An 18,783-nucleotide genomic window follows, 5' to 3' on the forward strand; every position below is an offset into this window, starting at 1 on the left:
GTGGAACTGTGTCAAACGCCTTCTTGCAGTCCAAGAATGTGCAATCCACCCACCCCTCTCTCTCTTGTCTTACTGCTGTGTGTGTGTGTGTGTGTGTGTGTGTGTGTGTGTGTGTGTGTGTGTGTGTGTGTGTGTGTGTGTGTGTGTGTATATGTGTATGTGTATGTATGTGTGTATGTGTGTATGTGTGTGTGTGTGTGTGTGTGTGTGTGTGTGTGTGTGTGTGTGTGTGTGTGTGTGTGTGTGTGTGTGTGTGTGTGTGTGTGTGTGTACTCACCTAGTTGTACTCACCTAGTTGAGGTTGCGGGGGTCGATTCCTAGCTCCTGGCCCCGCCTCTTCACTGATCGCTACTAGGTCACTCTCCCTGAGCCGTGAGCTTAATCATACCTCTGCTTAAAGCTATGTATGGATCCTGCCTCCACTACATCGCTTCCCAAACTATTCCACTTACTGACTACTCTGTGGCTGAAGAAATACTTCCTAACATCCCTGTGATTCATCTGTGTCTTCAGCTTCCAACTGTGTCCCCTTGTTACTGTGTCCAATCTCTGGAACATCCTGTCTTTGTCCACCTTGTCAATTCCTCTCAGTATTTTGTATGTCGTTATCATGTCCCCCCTATCTCTCCTGTCCTCCAGTGTCGTCAGGTTGATTTCCCTTAACCTCTCCTCGTAGGACATACCTCTTAGCTCTGGGACTAGTCTTGTTGCAAACCTTTGCACTTTCTCTAGTTTCTTCACGTGCTTGGCTAGGTGTGGGTTCCAAACTGGTGCCGCATACTCCAATATGGGCCTAACGTACACGGTGTACAGGGTCCTGAATGATTCCTTATTAAGATGTCGGAATGCTGTTCTGAGGTTTGCTAGGCGCCCATATGCTGCAGCAGTTATTTGGTTGATGTGCGCTTCAGGAGATGTGCCTGGTGTTATACTCACCCCAAGATCTTTTTCCTAGAGTGAGGTTTGTAGTCTCTGACCCCCTAGACTGTACTCCGTCTGCGGCCTTCTTTGCCCTTCCCCAATCTTCATGACTTTGCACTTGGTGGGATTGAACTCCAGGAGCCAATTGCTGGACCAGGTCTGCAGCCTGTCCAGATCCCTTTGTAGTTCTGCCTGGTCTTCGATCGAGTGAATTCTTCTCATCAACTTCACGTCATCTGCAAACAGGGACACCTCAGAGTCTATTCCTTCCGTCATGTCGTTCACAAATACCAGAAACAGCACTGGTCCTAGGACTGAACCCCTGCGGGACCCCGCTGGTCACAGGTGCCCACTCTGACACCTCGCCACGTACCATGACTCGCTGCTGTCTTCCTGACAAGTATTCCCTGATCCATTGTAGTGCCTTCCCTGTTATCCCTGCTTGGTCCTCCAGTTTTTGCACCAATCTCTTGTGTGGAACTGTGTCAAACGCCTTCTTGCAGTCCAAGAAAATGCAATCCACCCACCCCTCTCTCTCTAGTCTTACTGCTGTCACCATGTCATAGAATTCCAGTAGGTTTGTGACACAGGATTTCCCGTCCCTGAAACCATGTTGGCTGCTGTTGATGAGATCGTTCCTTTCTAGGTGTTCCATCACTCTTCTCCTGATAATCTTCTCCATGATTTTGCATACTATACATGTCAGTGACACTGGTCTGTAGTTTAATGCTTCATGTCTGTCTGTGTGTGTGTGTGTGCATGTGTGTATGTGTGTGTATGTGTGTGTATGTGTGTGTATGTGTGTGTGTGTGTGTGTGTGTGTGTGTGTGTGTGTGTGTGTGTGTGTGTGTGTGTGTGTGTGTGTGTGTATGTGTGTATGTGTGTGTATTCACCTATTTGTACTCACCTATTTGTGGTTGCAGGGGTCGAGTCACAGCTCCTGGCCCCGCCTCTTCGCTGATTGCTACTAGGTCCTCTCTCTCCCTGCCCCATGAGCTCTATCATACCTCGCCTTAAAACTATGTATGGTTCCTGCCTCTACCACATCACCTTCTAGGCTATTCCATGGCCTGACTACTCTATGACTGAAGAAATACTTCCTAACATCCCTTTGATTCATCTGAGTCTTCAACTTCCAATTGTGACCTCTTGTGTCTGTGTCCCATCTCTGGAACATCCCGTCTTTGTCCACCTCGTCTATTCCGCGCAGTATCCTATATGTCGTTATCATGTCTCCCCTGACCCTCCTGGCCTCCAGTGTCGTCAGGCCGATTTCCCTCAACCTTTCTTCATAGGACAATCCCCGTAGCTCTGGGACTAGTCTTGTTGCAAACCTTTGCACTTTCTCTAATTTCTTGACGTGCTTGACTAGGTGTGGATTCCAAACTGGTGCTGCATACTCCAGTATGGGCCTGACGTAGATGGTATACAGAGGCTTAAACGAATCCTTACTGAGGTATCGGAACGCTATCCGTAGGTTTGCCAGGCGCCCGTATGCTGCAGCAGTTATCTGATTGATGTGCGCCTCAGGAGATATGTTTGGTGTTATACTCACCCCCAGATCTTTTTCCTTGAGTGAGGTTTGCAGTCTTTGGCCATCTAAACTATATTGTGTGTGCGGTTTTCTTTGCCCTTCCCCAATCTTCATGACTTTGCATTTGGCATGGTTAAATTCAAGGAGCCAGTTGCTGGACCAGGCTTGTAGCCTGTCCAGGTCTCTCTGTAGTCCTGCCTGATCCTCGTCCGATTTGATTCTTCTCATTAACTTCACATCATCTGCAAACAAGGACACTTCTGAGTCTATCCCTTCCGTTATGTCGTTCACGTAAACCAAGAACAGCACAGGTCCTAGGACTGATCCCTGTGGAACCCCGCTTGTCACAGGCGCCCACTCTGACACCTCGTCGCGTACCATGACTCGTTGTTGCCTCCCTGTCAGATATTCTCTGATCCATTGCAGTGCCTTTCCTGTTATGTGTGCCTGGTCCTCTAGCTTTTGCAGTAACCTCTTGTGAGGAACTGTGTCGAAGGCCTTCTTGCAGTCCAAAAATACGCAGTCGATCCACCCCTCTCTCTCTTGTCTTACTTCTGTCACCTTGTCATAAAACTCTAGTAGGTTTGTGACACAGGATTTTCCTTCCCTGAAACCGTGCTGGTTGTCAATTATACACTTGTTTCTTTCCAGGTGCCCCACCACTCTCCTCCTGATGATCTTCTCCATGACCTTGCATACTATACACGTTAGTGATACAGGTCTGTAGTTTAGTGCCTCATGTCTGTCTCCCTTTTTAAAAATTGGGACTACATTTGCCATTTTCCATACCTCAGGGAGTTGCCCAGTTTCAAATGATGTGTTGAAGATCTTTGTTAATGGCTCACACAATATCTCTGCTCCCTCTTTAAGGACCCATGTAGAGATGTTGTCTGGTCCCACTGACTTTAAGGTGTCAAGTTCGCATAGCAGCTTCTTCACCTCCTCCTTGGTTATATGTACCTCATCCAGCACTTGCTGGTGTGCCCCCCTGTTCTGATTTCTTGGAGTCCTACTGGTTTCCACTGTAAATACCTCTTTAAATCTTGTGTTGAGCTCCTGACAAACCTCTCGGTCGTTTCTTGTGAATTCCCCATCACCCTTCCTCAGTCTGATTACCTGGTCCTTGACTGTTGTTTTCCTCCTGATGTGGCTGTACAACAGCTTCGGGTCAGTCTTTACTTTTGATGCTATGTCATTTTCATATTGTCTCTGAGCCTCCCTTCTTATCTGTGCATATTCGTTTCTGGCTCTTCGGCTGATTTCTTTATTTTCCTGAGTTCTTTGTCTTCTGTACCTTTTCCATTCTCTAGTACACCTAGTTTTTGCCTCCCTACACCTTTGGGTGAACCAAGGACTCGTTCTGTTCTTCCCATTATTTCTGTTTCCCTTGGGAACAAACCTCTCCTCTGCCTCCTTGCATTTTGTTGCTACATAGTCCATCATTTCTTGTACTGGTTTTCCTGTCAGTTCCCTCTCCCACTGAATGTCTTGAAGGAAGTGTGTGTGTTTATGTGTGTGTGTGTGTGTGTGTGTGTGTGTGTGTGTGTGTGTGTGTGTGTGTGTGTGTGTGTGTGTGTACTCACCTAATTGTGGTTGCAGGGTTCGAGACTCAGCTCCTGGCCCCGCCTCTTCACTGATCGCTACTAGGTCCTCTCCCTCTCTGCTTCCTGAGCTTTGTCATACCTCTTCTTAAAACTATGTATGGTTCCTGCCTCCACTACTTCACTTGCTAGGCTATTCCACTTCCTGACGACTCTATGACTGAAGAAATACTTCCTAACGTCCCTGTGACTCGTCTGAGTCTTCAGCTTCCAGTTGTGACCCTTTGTTTCTGTGTCCCCTCTCTGGAACATCCTATCTCTGCCCACCTTGTCTATTCCCCGCAGTATCTTGTATGTCGTTATCATGTCTCCCCTGACCCTTCTGTCCTCCAGTGTCGTCAGTCCGATTTCCCTCAACCTTTCCTCGTACGACAATCCCCTGAGCTCTGGTACTAGCCTTGTTGCAAACCTTTGTACTTTCTCTAACTTCTTGACGTGCTTGACCAGGTGTGGGTTCCAGACTGGTGCTGCATATTCCAGTATGGGCCTAACATACACAGTGTACAGTGTCTTGAACGATTCCTTATTAAGTTATCGGAACGCTATTCTCAGGTTTGCCAGGCGCCCGTATGCTGCAGCAGTTATTTGGTTGATGTGTGCCTCCGGTGACGTGCTCGGTGTTATGGTGTGTGTGTGTGTGTGTGTGTGTGTGTGTGTGTGTGTGTGTGTGTGTGTGTGTGTGTGTGTGTGTGTGTGTTTGTGTGTGTGTGTGTGTACTCACCTAGTTGTACTCACCTAGTTGAGGTTGCGGGGGTCGAGTCCGAGCTCCTGGCCCCGCCTCTTCACTGATCGCTACTAGGTCACTCTCCCTGAGCCGTGAGCTTTATCATACCTCTGCTTAAAGCTATGTATGGATCCTGCCTCCACTACATCGCTTCCCAAACTATTCCACTTACTGACTACTCTGTGGCTGAAGAAATACTTCCTAACATCCCTGTGATTCATCTGTGTCTTCAGCTTCCAACTGTGTCCAATCTCTGGAACATCCTGTCTTTGTCCACCTTGTCAATTCCTCTCAGTATTTTGTATGTCGTTATCATGTCCCCCCTATCTCTCCTGTCCTCCAGTGTCGTCAGGTTGATTTCCCTTAACCTCTCCTCGTAGGACATACCTCTTAGCTCTGGGACTAGTCTTGTTGCAAACCTTTGCACTTTCTCTAGTTTCTTCACGTGCTTGGCTAGGTGTGGGTTCCAAACTGGTGCCGCATACTCCAATATGGGCCTAACATACACGGTGTACAGGGTCCTGAATGATTCCTTATTAAGATGTCGGAATGCTGTTCTGAGGTTTGCTAGGCGCCCATATGCTGCAGCAGTTATTTGGTTGATGTGCGCTTCAGGAGATGTGCCTGGTGTTATACTCACCCCAAGATCTTTTTCCTTGAGTGAGGTTTGTAGTCTCTGACCCCCTAGACTGTACTCCGTCTGCGGCCTTCTTTGCCCTTCCCCAATCTTCATGACTTTGCACTTGGTGGGATTGAACTCCAGGAGCCAATTGCTGGACCAGGTCTGCAGCCTGTCCAGATCCCTTTGTAGTTCTGCCTGGTCTTCGATCGAGTGAATTCTTCTCATCAACTTCACGTCATCTGCAAACAGGGACACCTCAGAGTCTATTCCTTCCGTCATGTCGTTCACAAATACCAGAAACAGCACTGGTCCTAGGACTGACCCCTGCGGGACCCCGCTGGTCACAGGTGCCCACTCTGACACCTCGCCACGTACCATGACTCGCTGCTGTCTTCCTGACAAGTATTCCCTGATCCATTGTAGTGCCTTCCCTGTTATCCCTGCTTGGTCCTCCAGTTTTTGCACCAATCTCTTGTGTGGAACTGTGTCAAACGCCTTCTTGCAGTCCAAGAAAATGCAATCCACCCACCCCTCTCTCTCTTGTCTTACTGCTGTCACCATGTCATAGAACTCCAGTAGGTTTGTGACACAGGATTTCCCGTCCCTGAAACCATGTTGGCTGCTGTTGATGAGATCATTCCTTTCTAGGTGTTCCACCACTCTTCTCCTGATAATCTTCTCCATGATTTTGCATACTATACATGTCAGTGACACTGGTCTGTAGTTTAATGCTTCATGTCTGTCTCCTTTTTTAAAGATTGGGACTACATTTGCTGTCTTTCATGCCTCAGGCAATCTCCCTGTTTCGATAGATGTATTGAATATTGTTGTTAGGGGTACACATAGCGCCTCTGCTCCCTCTCTCAATACCCATGGGGAGTTTATGTGTGTTTATGCGTGTGTATGTGTGTGTTTGTGTGTGTGTGTGTGTGTTTGTGTGTGTGTGTGTGTGTGTGTGTGTGTGTGTGTGTGTGTGTGTGTGTGTGTGTGTGTGTGTTTATGTGTGTTTATGTGTGTGTTTGTGTGTGTGTTTGTGTGTGTATGTGTGTGTGTGCGCGCGCGCGCGTGCATGCGTGAGTATGAGTGCGTGTGTGCATGCGTGCGTGTGGGTGGGAGCGTGCGTGCGTGTGGGTGCTTGTGGGTGCGCATGAGTGCTTGTGGGTGCGCATGGGTGCGTGTGGGTGTGCGTGCGGGTGAGTGTGAGTGCGTGAGCGTATGACAGAGTGCGTGCGAGTATGCAGATAGGTGGGTGTGTGGACACACAGTAGAAGTACTTGTGTTGTATGGTAATAAGTGTCTGTGAGGTGTGTGCAGCAAGTGGGTGTCGGCACTCGTAGTCAACACAGGGTGGTAGCTGTGTTGCAACTAACACTGGTACCTGCTGTAACCCAAATTATTAGTCAACAATACAATATTGCTATCAGCATTTGTCAACATACAAATGTTACTATATCATGTAGAGTGAGGTTAATGAGTGAGTGACAACAGTGTACAAGAGTGTGGTGTAAGAAACAGTTTAGTAGTATATACACAGAGCAATACCTGAGTTGCTGGAGTGATAGTTCAGCTTGAAGGGTTCAAGAGAAGTGTCGGGGGAGGTGTGTGTTGAACCTCGCAAGGTTACACTCACCCATGACCTCCGGCACTTGTGTGACTGCTGTGACTTCAGTGAGCACCCAGACTTCTCTGATCTGAAAGAGCGGTGTGACTTTTGCGAGGCGAGTGATGGCTGAGACTTGACAGATGTAAGAGAGTGTTGTGAGCGAGTATGTATGGGGGTTGAGGTGTCCATCGTCACCAGTGTAGTGATGCTGATATCGTCGTACTCCCTTATACTCTCCATAATTGTCTCTTGACGAGCTAAAGGTGCCTCCTCATCGTCTACTGATGCTTCTCCGTCTTCACTCCCCAGGCCAGCATGATCCTCTACTTCACTTGACCTAGATTTATCACACTCCCCTACACACACTGCACTACCAGCCATCGCTCGTCCTCTCAAGGACTTCCTTAACAGCGGTTCTGATACATCTGGTTCACTGTCAGTTGAGGCGCGTCGCTGACCCGGAATAAATGTTGTCATTAACATTCTGGCGAGGGATGTGTTCGAGGGTGAAACACAACCTTTACTAAATGGTTGTAGTTGTTGGTTCAGCTCGCACCTTGTAGCGTCGAAGCGTGCATGTGTATTGTCAGTGTGAGCGTCTATAGTGTCTCCCAGTGCTGGGGCAAGACGGTCAATATGACTCGTGGCGTGCTCAGTGTGTTGCAAGGATGGATTGTCCAATCCAGCCAGTGAATCGTCAACCACAGTTTCTACACTGTGACAATTTTGCTCTCCGCAACTTGGTGTTGCCATGACAGTCTGCTGCAAAGCAAGAGACGTTCCATAGTCTGGGTTAAACCACACTGATGCATCTCGCGTGTCCTGAGCTTGGTGGTGAGGAACATGATCAGGGTCAGCGCCAGGGAGAGAGAGTTGTGCATGTGTCTGCTGGTGTGGCTGAGAATGTACTGCCTCACTCTGGGCCAGCAAGTAACCCCCAGCTTGTACGTAAACATTTTCATAGGTTGGGTGCATGCTAGTGCTGTTATCCACGAACACCACATCATCAACACCCAGGATAATGGCATTGCTGATATCCCTGGCTCCAGAATGAAGGTATGATTGCTCCACTAGTGGGTCAAACTGGTAAGTATCGTCTTCACCATGGAGAGAGCTTGTAAAGTAGTGTCGGTGATCGTGGGCAGGAGTGTTTGGTACTGGAGATACTTGTGCTTGTTGTGGCACTGGATGGAAGGTGTGGGCTGGTAGAGAGGCGGGAGGCAGGTGCCAGTGATGGCTGGGAGACAGGTGTTGAGGGCGGGCAGGAGGGATGCTATCTTGCAGGTAGAACATCATGCTCTCATTTTCACCTACACACTGAGAGTTGGCCGTCCCTTGCATGGCTGCACCTATATTCCCTCCTCCCTTATTAACATCACTCAGTCACTCAGTGTCATCACACAACAATCATTATCACTGTCTTGAGCAATCACCGCCACACGGCAACATGACATTGCCACCGAGGTAAATACTGCAGTCGTGCTGTGGAAACCAACAATGAAATTCACAATAAACTGCACATATTACATTTGTTACCACAGGGGCACAAAGTATTACAAACGCGCGCGCACGCGCTCATGATCACACCTCAGCCAACAAATGATGATGATGATACTCCAGGTCTAACACACAACTTCACAACTCAAGTTTAAGTATTACGTCCACGACTCAATGTTCAATATGAGACACTGCACGTTCACAAACTCCCACACTCACGTTATATATATATATATATATATATATATATATATATATATATATATATATATATATATATATATATATATATATATATATATATGTATATGTATATATAATGCTAAGTAGACTAGCAAGAAGTGAAGAGAAAAATTGATGTTATGTGGAGTCTGAGTGTACACACAGGTGGTGGAGGTGGTACGACAGTGTGGCAGTGTACACACAGGTGGTGGAGGTGGTACGACAGCGTGGCAGTGTACACACAGGTGGAGGTGGTACGACAGTGTGGCAGTGTACACAGGTGGAGGTACGACAGTGTGGCAGTGTACAAACAGGTGGTGGAGGAGGTACGACGGTGTGGCAGTGTGCACACAGGTGGTGGAGGCAGGGCAGTGTAGCAGTGTACACACAGGTGGAGGCAGGGCAGTGTAGCAGTGTACACACAGATGGTGGAGGCAAGGCAGTGTGGCAGTGTACACACAGGTGGTGGCAGGGCAGTGTGGCAGTGTACACACAGGTGGTGGTGGCAGGGCAGTGTGGCAGTGTACACACAGGTGGTGGTGGCAGGGCAGTGTGGCAATGTACACACAGGTGGTGGAGGCAAGGCAGTGTGGCAATGTACACACAGGTGGTGGAGGCAAGGCAGTGTGGCAATGTACACACAGGTGGTGGAGGCAGGGCAGTGTGACAGTGTACACACAGGTGGTGGTGGCAGGGCAGTGTGGCAGTGTACACACAGGTGGTGGTGGCAGGGCAGTGTGGCAATGTACACACAGGTGGTGGAGGCAGGGCAGTGTACACATAGGTTGTGGAGGCAGGGCAGTGTGGCAGTGTACACACAGATGGTGGTGGCAGGACAGTGTGGCAGTGTACACACAGGTGGTGGAGGCAGGGCAGTGTGGCAGTGTACACACAGGTGGTGGTCGTGGTGGCGGCAGGGCAGTGTGGCAATGTATACACAGTTGGTGGTGGCAGGACAGTGTGGCAGTGTACACACAGTTGGTGGTGGCAGGACAGTGTGGCAGTGTACACACAGGTGGTGGATGCAGGGCAGTATGGTAATGTACACACAGGTGGTGGATGCAGGGCAGTGTGGCAGTGTACACACAGGTGGTGGATGCAGGGCAATGTGGCAGTGTACACACAGGTGGTGGATGCAGGGCAATGTGGCAGTGTACACAAAGGTGGTGGAGGCAGGGCAGTGTGGCAGTGTACACACAGGTGGTGGATGCAGGGCAATGTGGCAGTGTACACACAGATGGTGGTGGCAGGACAGTGTGGCAGTGCACACACTGGTGGTGGAGGCAGGGCAGTGTGGCAGTGTACACACAGGTGGTGGTGGTGGTGGCGGCAGGGCAGTGTGGCAATGTATACACAGTTGGTGGTGGCAGGACAGTGTGGCAGTGTACACACAGGTGGTGGATGCAGGGCAGTGTGGTAATGTACATACAGGTGGTGGATGCAGGGCAGTGTGGCAGTGTACACACAGGTGGTAGATGCAGGGCAATGTGGCAGTGTACACACAGGTGGTGGATGCAGGGCAATGTGGCAGTGTACACAAAGGTGGTGGTGGAGGGCAGTGTGGCAGTGTACACACAGGTGGTGGATGCAGGGCAATGTGGCAGTGTACACACAGGTGGTGGATGCAGGGCAATGTGGCAGTGTACAGACAGGTGGTGGATGCAGGGCAATGTGGCAATGTACACAAAGGTGGTGGAGGCAGGGCAGTGTGGCAGTGTACACACAGGTGGTGGTGGCAGGGCAGTGTGGCAGTGTACACACAGGTGGTGGATGCAGGGCAGTGTGGCAGTGTACACACAGGTGGTGGAGGTAGGGCAGTGTGGCAGACAGTGTATACACAGGTGGTGGTGGCAGGGCAGTGTGGCAGTGTACACACAGGTGGTGGTTGCAGGGCAGTGTGGCAGACAGTGTACACACAGGTGGAGGTGGCAGGGCAGTGTGGCAGTGTACACACAGGTGGTGGTGGCAGGGCAGTGTGGCAGTGTACACACAGGTGGTGGAGGCAGGGCAGTGTGGCAGTGTACACACAGGTGGTGGTGGCAGGGCAGTGTGGCAGTGTACACACAGGTGGAGGCAGGGCAGTGTGGCAGTGTACACACAGGTGGTGGAGGGCAGTGTGGCAGTGTACACACTTGTGGTGGAGGGCAGTGTGGCAGTGTACACACAACACGTGCAGCAGGAGGGTGAAGGCGGAAGTGAGCGTCTATAAGGAGACCTCAGCAGGTAATGTAACACAACAGCAGCTGTGGGCACCAGGGGGCGGTGAGGGGTGGGTGTGGACGCCCACCACCCCGGGCGTGGTAGGGTAGGGTAGGGGGACAAGCTACTAGGGTCCTCTTAACATTTAAGCATACAATATTCACCCTCCCTACATTTCTCACTCTCCACCCACCCACTCTCCTCGTCTTACCTCTTCCTCTTCTATCCGTCTATCCCCTCCCACCTCTGTCTCTGCGCACACGTGCAAGTGTGTGTGTTTTTGTATGTGAATCATAATGTACCTTTTCCGCCTACACTGCAAGGTATACAGTTGAAGAGGGACTTCAAGCGTTCCCATTTGGGCAGATGCTTGACGGAATATATACAGGCACTGAAGGTCCTCAATCTGTCCCGACTTGAAGGATCTTATGAAGTAGCAATATTCAAGCCTTGAAGCGAGTCATCACTGGCTTGTCATCTCTTGTTTTGAATGTTCGACTTATCTAACCTATCATTTTCTTCGTAGTAGTGATTGCATCACTTTTTGTAATTCATGACGGTGAGATTACCAATCCTCTGACATTGTAACTCCCAAATCTCTTTCATTAAACTTCAACTCGACTGAATTATTCGAATGCGTCTTGTATTCAGTTTCAGTCTTTAATGCCTCGATTCTTCCATAGCGGAGCAACGGAAACTAGTTGAACACGTAGGTGACTCCCAAGTCACTAGTACTTTATATGTACATTTGATAATGTGAAGATATTATTGTGTGCCAGGTTGTTAGTGTGGTTGATACATGCAGTATGTCTCATGCCGTCGGTTATACTTCGTCCCTGACCTTCCTTCATCATTTAAGGAACTTACTGCGTCTGTTTGGAATGAGCTCGAACTTTATTATAATCATAACTAGGCGCTAAACCCACAAGGGTCATACAGCGTGAGCTCGAACAGCCATTTTTCTCTGAGCACACTTTTAGCTTCTTCCAGTCATCCTCGAGTCTGTTACTATCATCTCAACTTTTTTTTTTTAAGATTTGTTTAATTGACCTGAAAGGGTTATAATCGAAGATAGCTAAAAAAGAAAAGAAAGCCAAACAGAATGGGTTGTTTCCGTTGCAAGGATGCGAGCCACAAGAGTCGACTAACAGATAGGAACTTGTATATTGTTACAATAGTGATAGTAGATGTAGAGGGATTTGTGCTTACGTCTGGCCTCACCATGGGATCAGATGTGAGCAGATCATTTGATCAGTGAGTACAAGCTTGTAGTGGTCCCCCTCATAACACTGGTTCATGTTAATTCTTCCTCTGTCACTCGCTACTCACTCTAGTGTTTACTGGTATATGTCCTACTTCCGTTGTTTATCTGGTTGGTGGAGTAATATCTGGCGGGATAAGGTATTAAATACTTTCCCACAGTCAAGAAAGATGCAGTCTACTCTGTTCTGTAATTCTTATTTTATCTCTGTTAGCTGTTGTAACTTCTTGCTTGTCTCTCAGCACCTGTGTACACACCGATTTGTGATTTAGTCTCAGCTCCTGGCCCCATAGAGTAGCCTTCAATCTGTGTTGTCACTTCCTATCATCTGGACCCTATGGTTGTGTACGGAGCTTGTCTCTACCAGCGCCTCATTCCACTTATTGATCAAGAGATTAAAAAGTTATTTCTTAATTTATCTCCAGTTTTGTTGTTGTTGTTGTTGTAGCTTCTTGGTGTCCCACTGTCCCAGTTCTTAGGATATTATTCTGTTCATGTATATCCTGTGTATCTTGCACGTCGTAATCATGTCTCCCCTGGGTATGCAATCTAAATTTATTTGATTCAGTTCCTTTACCTTTTCTTAATGTTTGTTGCTCAGACCTCAGTAATCTTCTTGTGAAGCTCTCAACTTTCTCGATCTTCTTTATGTTTGATTTCTCTAGTTTAGCTTCCATCTTTACGAGTGTTGCTCTTGCAAGGTGTCTGTCTCGCAGTAGCCGTCTCTTTGCAAGACTGTATATGCATGTCTACATGCCTGTCTTCGAGTCTCGTTATTCCTGTCTACACGAGTCTACTCGAGGACTTAATCATCTTCACTCCATTTCTCCCTAGCTTCCCTCCCTCATCCGTCCGCGCGCGCCTCCCTGGGCCCCACATTAGCTTTGTGGTGGTGGAGGCACCCCTGGCCCTGCTGGGGACAGTGCCACGGTGCATTATGAGCAGAGTGCCAGAGGCGAGGGGGCAGAGAAAGGTTAACAAATGTGAGGCAAATGCCAACACCTTGACAACCCCGGCTCCTCCATCACCCCCGTCCTCTTCCCCCCAGTCTAATGGTCCTACTGAAGTCTCTCAGCTCAAACTGACACATTTTAACACTACGTATGACTGTCAACCATCTCGTATGGTAAAATATAATTGGGAAAATAGCTAGAGTTTGCTCTTACTATGTATCACATTAAATAAGGTAGCAACACAATGCAGATGTTTCCAAGTTTATTATATTAAAAATGTATCAGCTGATATACGTATATGCTGTTCAATATGAAAATTGAGATGGTGCTATTTGTTTGTTAGAGACTTATTATTTCTTGTGAGAGACGGCACTCTTGACATATTTGAAGACTCATTCAGTGAAGCTTTTTGAAGAGCGAAACACTTGTGCAACATTTAGGGATCTTCACTGAGGAAATGTTTCGCCAGCTAGTGGCTTCTTCAGCCCAAATCAGAGAATAAGTGGAATATGAGGATGAGTTTAAGGTAATCAGTCCCTCAGCCTGGAGTCGATGTGTTCAGTCCATCAATACTGATTACAGTAACTCCTAATCTTGCACTGTTATTTTCCTTATTGAACTGAAGAAGCCACTGGCTGGTGACACATTTCCTCAATAAAGATCCCAAAATGTTGCACAGGTGTCTCAGTCTCAACTTTTCCGTTTTAAAAACCATCTTCATCACAGTCAAGTTTTCATTTGCATGATCCAAGTCTACCGCTACTTCACCCGACCACACCGTAAATATTTAAGTTCACATCATAAGATGTGACGGTAGGTGTTCCAGCACATCAACAAAGTGATGAAGCAGTGTGATCCGAACTCTCACACTGCTTGTTTTAAGCCCAAATTCTCTCATTCTCATATCCGACAGACACACTATAACGATCGATCATTTTTTACAGACAATACTAGAATGTATACGAGAGAGGTTTTAACAGAGGACACGACAAACCTACATGGTCAAAGAAAGCAAGTCTTCAGTAGACCACAAAAAACAATATGATATTCAATGAGAACAAATTCCTCTTACTCCCCTATGGAAAATTTGAGGAAATAATAACCAGAACGGAGAATAAAACAAAGTAATAACCTTTAAGAAGGGAAGATTACTGAGAGGGGTTTAGGAAGGATAATGTCAGATCTGGCATTCAAGGATCACAACAGTATTATCATAACCACAAGAAAAATGACTGGATAAATAACTAGAACCTTCAAAACAAAGATCCAAACCAACGATGATACTCATTAAGTCACTTGTTGTCTCTTCATTAACAATCCCTTTTAAGGAAGAGGGAATAAACTGCACGTCTGCATAATGCACATTCAGTCTTCACTTCACAAATATATTCATTCACGCGCCTAAATTACTGAGAATTCTTGAAGTTCCTTGAACTGTACTTCTTGCAACACAGGCAAGGACAATATATTAAAATTCTCACATGAAAATCCCAGATATATTAGTCCCAAATCTGCACACCGAAATCACTCACTACGAAAATAAAAGGCTTGGTAGACGGTACAAAATACAAAGTAATTCTAAGCAAGACGCAAGTGTGTACTAAGAGACAACTCAATAAGTGCTAATTAAGGCACAAAGACTCAAATTATCTTTAAGTGGGAACTTAATCAATTCTTTAAGGTGTCTTCATCAGCCGAGTTATGATGCCTACATTAGACTGCGCATCCAGCATCAACAGGGTGATTTATCATGCCGTCAACGGGTAGCCTGGTCTGGGACCAGACCACGGGCAGGGGGCGGTGATCCCTGTAACTGTCTACTGGGAAATACATGCAAAGAAACTGATAAGAGAAACTTAAGATAAATGATAAAAAAATATTAGTATTATCTTCATAAGGAAGATTTAAACCTGAACGATCATACAATGTCTCGGGAAGAAGGGAAGGAAGGAAGGGAACAGGGAGAGGAGGGGGAGAGTGGGACAGGAGAGGGGGAGAGAGGGAGAAGAGGGGAAGAGAGGGAGATGAGAGGAGGAGAGGAAGAGGGGGAAGACGGAGAGGAGAGGGAGAGGAAGGGGAGAGGGAGAGGAGAGGGAGAGGAGGGGGAGAGGGAGAGGAGGGGGAGAGACGGAGAGGAGGGGGAGACAGGGAGAGAAGGGAGAGAGGGAGAGGAGGGGGAGAGGGAGAGGAGGGGGAGAGGGGGAGAGACGGAGAGGAGGGGGAGACAGGGAGAGGAGGGGGAGACAGGGAGATGGGAGACAGGGAGAGGAGGGGAGACAGGGAGAGGGGGAGACAGGGAGAGGAGGCAAGAGGGAGAGGAGGGGAGAGAGGGAGAGGATTCAAGAAGGGGAGGGGGAGAGAGGTAGAGGATGCAAGAAGGAGAGGGGGAGAGAGGGAGAGGATGCATGAAGGGGAGGGGGAGAGAGGGAGGGGATGCATGAAGGGGAGGGGGAGAGAGGGAGAGGAGGCAAGAAGGGGAGGGGGAGAGAGGGAGAGAAGGCAAGAAGGGGAGGGGGAGAGGGAGAGAATGCATGAAGGGGAGGGGGAGAGAGGGAGAGGATGCAAGAAGGGGAGGGGGAGAGAGGGAGAGAATGCATGACGGGGAGGGGGAGAGAGGGACAGGATGCAAGAAGGGGAGGGGGAGAGAAGGAGAGGATGCAAGAAGGGGAGGGGGAGAGAGGGAGAGGATGCATGAAGGGGAGGGGGAAAGAGGGAGAGGATGCATGAAGGGGAGGGGGAGAGAGGGACAGGATGCATGAAGGGGAGGGGGAGAGAGGGAGAGAATGCATGAAGGGGAGGGGGAGAGAGGGAGAGGATGCATGAAGGGGAGGGGGAGAGAGGGAGAGGATGCATGAAGGGGAGGGGGAGAGGGAGAGGAGGCAAGAAGGGGAGGGGGAGAGAGGGAGAGAGGGCAAGAAGGGGAGGGGGACAGGGAGAGGATGCATGAAGGGGAGGGGGAGAGAGGGAGAGGACATGAAGGGGATGGGGAGAGAGGGAGAGGATGCATGAAGGGGAGGGGGAGAGAGGGAGAGGATGCAAGAAGGGGAGGGGGAGAGAGGGAGAGGATGCAAGAAGGGGAGGGAGAGAGAAGGAGAGGATGCAAGAAGGGGAGGGGGAGAGAGGGAGAGGATGCATGAAGGGGAGGGGGAAAGAGGGAGAGGATGCATGAAGGGGAGGGAGAGAGAGGGAGCGGATGCATGAAGGGGAGGGGGAGAGAAGGAGAGGAGGCATGAAGGGGAGGGGGAGAGAGGGAGAGGAGAGGGAGAGAGAGGAGGCAAGAAGGGGAGGGAGAGAGAGAGAGAGGAGGGGGAGAGAGAGAGGAGGCAAGAAGGGGAGGGGGAGAGAGAGGATGCAAGAAGGGGAGGGGGAGAGAGGGAGAGGATGCATGAAGGGGAGGGGGAGAGAGGGAGAGGATGCATGAAGGGGAGAGGGAGAGGAGGCCCGAAGGGGAGAGGGAGAGGAGGCAAGAAGGGGAGGGGGAGAGAGGGAGAGGATGCATGAAGGGGAGAGGGAGAGAATGCATGAAGGGGAGGGGGAGAGAGGGAGAGGATGCATGAAGGGGAGGGGGAGAGAGGGAGAGGATGCATGAAGGGGAGGGGGAGAGAGGGAGAGGATGCATGAAGGGGAGGGGGAGAGAGGGAGGGGATGCATGAAGGGGAGGGGGAGAGAGGGAGAGGAGGCAAGAAGGGGAGGGGGAGAGAGGGAGAGAATGCAAGAAGGGGAGGGGGGAGAGGGAGAGGATGCATGAAGGGGAGGGGGAGAGAAGGAGAGGATGCAAGAAGGGGAGGGGGAGAGAAGGAGAGGATGCATGAAGGGGAGGGGGCGAGAGGGACAGGAGGCAAGAAGGGGAGGGGGAGAGAGGGAGAGGATGCAAGAAGCGGAGAGGGAGAGAATGCATGAAGGGGAGGGGGGAGAGAGGGAGAGGATGCATGAAGGGGAGGGGGAGAGAGGGAGAGGATGCATGAAGGGGAGGGGGAGAGAGGGAGAGGATGCATGAAGGGGAGGGGGAGAGAGGGAGGGGATGCATGACGGGGAGGGGGAGAGAGGGAGAGGAGGCAAGAAGGGGAGGGGGAGAGAGGGAGAGAAGGCAAGAAGGGGAGGGGGGGAGAGGGAGAGGATGCAAGAAGGGGAGGGGGAGAGAAGGAGAGGATGCAAGAAGGGGAGGGGGAGAGAGGGAGAGAATGCATGAAGGGGAGGGGGAGAGAGGGATAGGATGCAAGAAGGGGAGGGGGGAGAGAAGGAGAGGACGCAAGAAGGGGAGGGGGAGAGAGGGAGAGGATGCATGAAGGGGAGGGGGAAAGAGGGAGAGGATGCATGAAGGGGAGGGGGAGAGAGGGACAGGATGCATGAAGGGGAGGGGGGAGAGAGGGAGAGAATGCATGAAGGGGAGGGGGAGAGAGGGATAGGATGCATGAAGGGGAGGGGGAGAGAGGGAGAGGATGCATGAAGGGGAGGGGGAGAGGGAGAGGAGGCAAGAAGGGGAGGGGGAGAGAGGGAGAGAGGGCAAGAAGGGGAGGGGGAAAGGGAGAGGATGCATGAAGGGGAGGGGGGAGAGAGGGAGAGGACATGAAGGGGATGGGGAGAGAGGGAGAGGATGCATGAAGGGGAGGGGGAGAGAGGGAGAGGATGCAAGAAGGGGAGGGGGAGAGAGGGAGAGGATGCAAGAAGGGGAGGGAGAGAGACGGAGAGGATGCAAGAAGGGGAGGGGGAGAGAGGGAGAGGATGCATGAAGGGGAGGGGGAAAGAGGGAGAGGATGCATGAAGGGGAGGGAGAGAGAGGGAGCGGATGCATGAAGGGGAGGGGGAGAGAAGGAGAGGAGGCATGAAGGGGAGGGGGAGAGAGGGAGAGGAGAGGGAGAGAGAGGAGGCAAGAAGGGGAGGGGGAGAGAGAGAGAGGAGGGGGAGAGAGAGAGGAGGCAAGAAGGGGAGGGGGAGAGAGAGGATGCAAGCCGGGGAGGGGGAGAGAGGGAGAGGATGCATGAAGGGGAGGGGGAGAGAGGGAGAGGATGCATGAAGGGGAGGGGGAGAGGGAGAGGAGGCAAGAAGGGGAGAGTGAGAGGAGGCAAGAAGGGGAGGGGGAGAGAGGGAGAGGATGCATGAAGGGGAGGGGGAGAGAGGGAGAGGAGGCAAGAAGGGGAGGGGGAGAGAGGGAGAGGAGACAAGAAGGGGAGGGGGAGAGATGGAGAGGAGACAAGAAGGGAAAGGGGAGAGAGGGAGAGGAGACAAGAAGGGGAGGGGGAGAGAGGGAAAGGAGACAAGAAGGGGAGGGGGAGAGAGGGAGAGGAGACAAGAAGGGGAGGGGGAGAGAGGGAGAGGAGACAATAAGGGAAGGGGGAGAGAGGGAGAGGAGACAATAAGGGAAGGGGGAGAGAGGGAGAGGAGACAAGAAGGGAAGGGGGAGAGAGGGAGAGGAGACAAGAAAGAAGGGGGAGAGAGGGAGAGGAGACAAGAAGGGGAGGGGGAGAGAGGGAGAGGAGACAAGAAGGGGAGGGGAAGAGAGGGAGAGGAGACAAGAAGGGGAGGGGGAGAGGAGACAAGAAGGGGAGGGGAAGAGAGGGAGAGGAGACAAGAAGGGGAGAGGGAGAGGAGACAAGAAGGGAAGGGGGAGAGAGGGAGAGGATACAAGAAGGGGAGGGGGAGAGAGGG

General features: G+C 50.4%; 1 protein-coding gene across 10 annotated transcripts in view; it reads right to left on the reverse strand.

Annotated features, from left to right (window-relative positions):
* Nucleotides 1-18,783, reverse strand: part of ATP8A (ATPase phospholipid transporting 8A1) — an 817,844-nt gene that overhangs the window by 377,717 nt on the left and 421,344 nt on the right. For 2 of the 10 annotated variants that reach the window (XM_070092197.1, XM_070092194.1), the window contains exon 1: nt 6,945-8,503. The exons of 7 other annotated variants lie outside the window; for them this stretch is intronic. In XM_070092197.1, coding sequence (XP_069948298.1) covers nt 6,945-8,346 — 1,402 coding nt within the window. In that variant the 5' untranslated portion in view covers nt 8,347-8,503. Of the gene's footprint in view, nt 1-6,944; nt 8,504-18,783 lie in introns of those variants that run through there. One more of the 10 variants, XM_070092193.1, reaches the window with a different exon arrangement.

Source organism: Cherax quadricarinatus, chromosome 38 (assembly GCF_038502225.1).
Source record: "Cherax quadricarinatus isolate ZL_2023a chromosome 38, ASM3850222v1, whole genome shotgun sequence".
Classification (NCBI taxonomy): Eukaryota; Metazoa; Arthropoda; class Malacostraca; order Decapoda; family Parastacidae; genus Cherax; species Cherax quadricarinatus.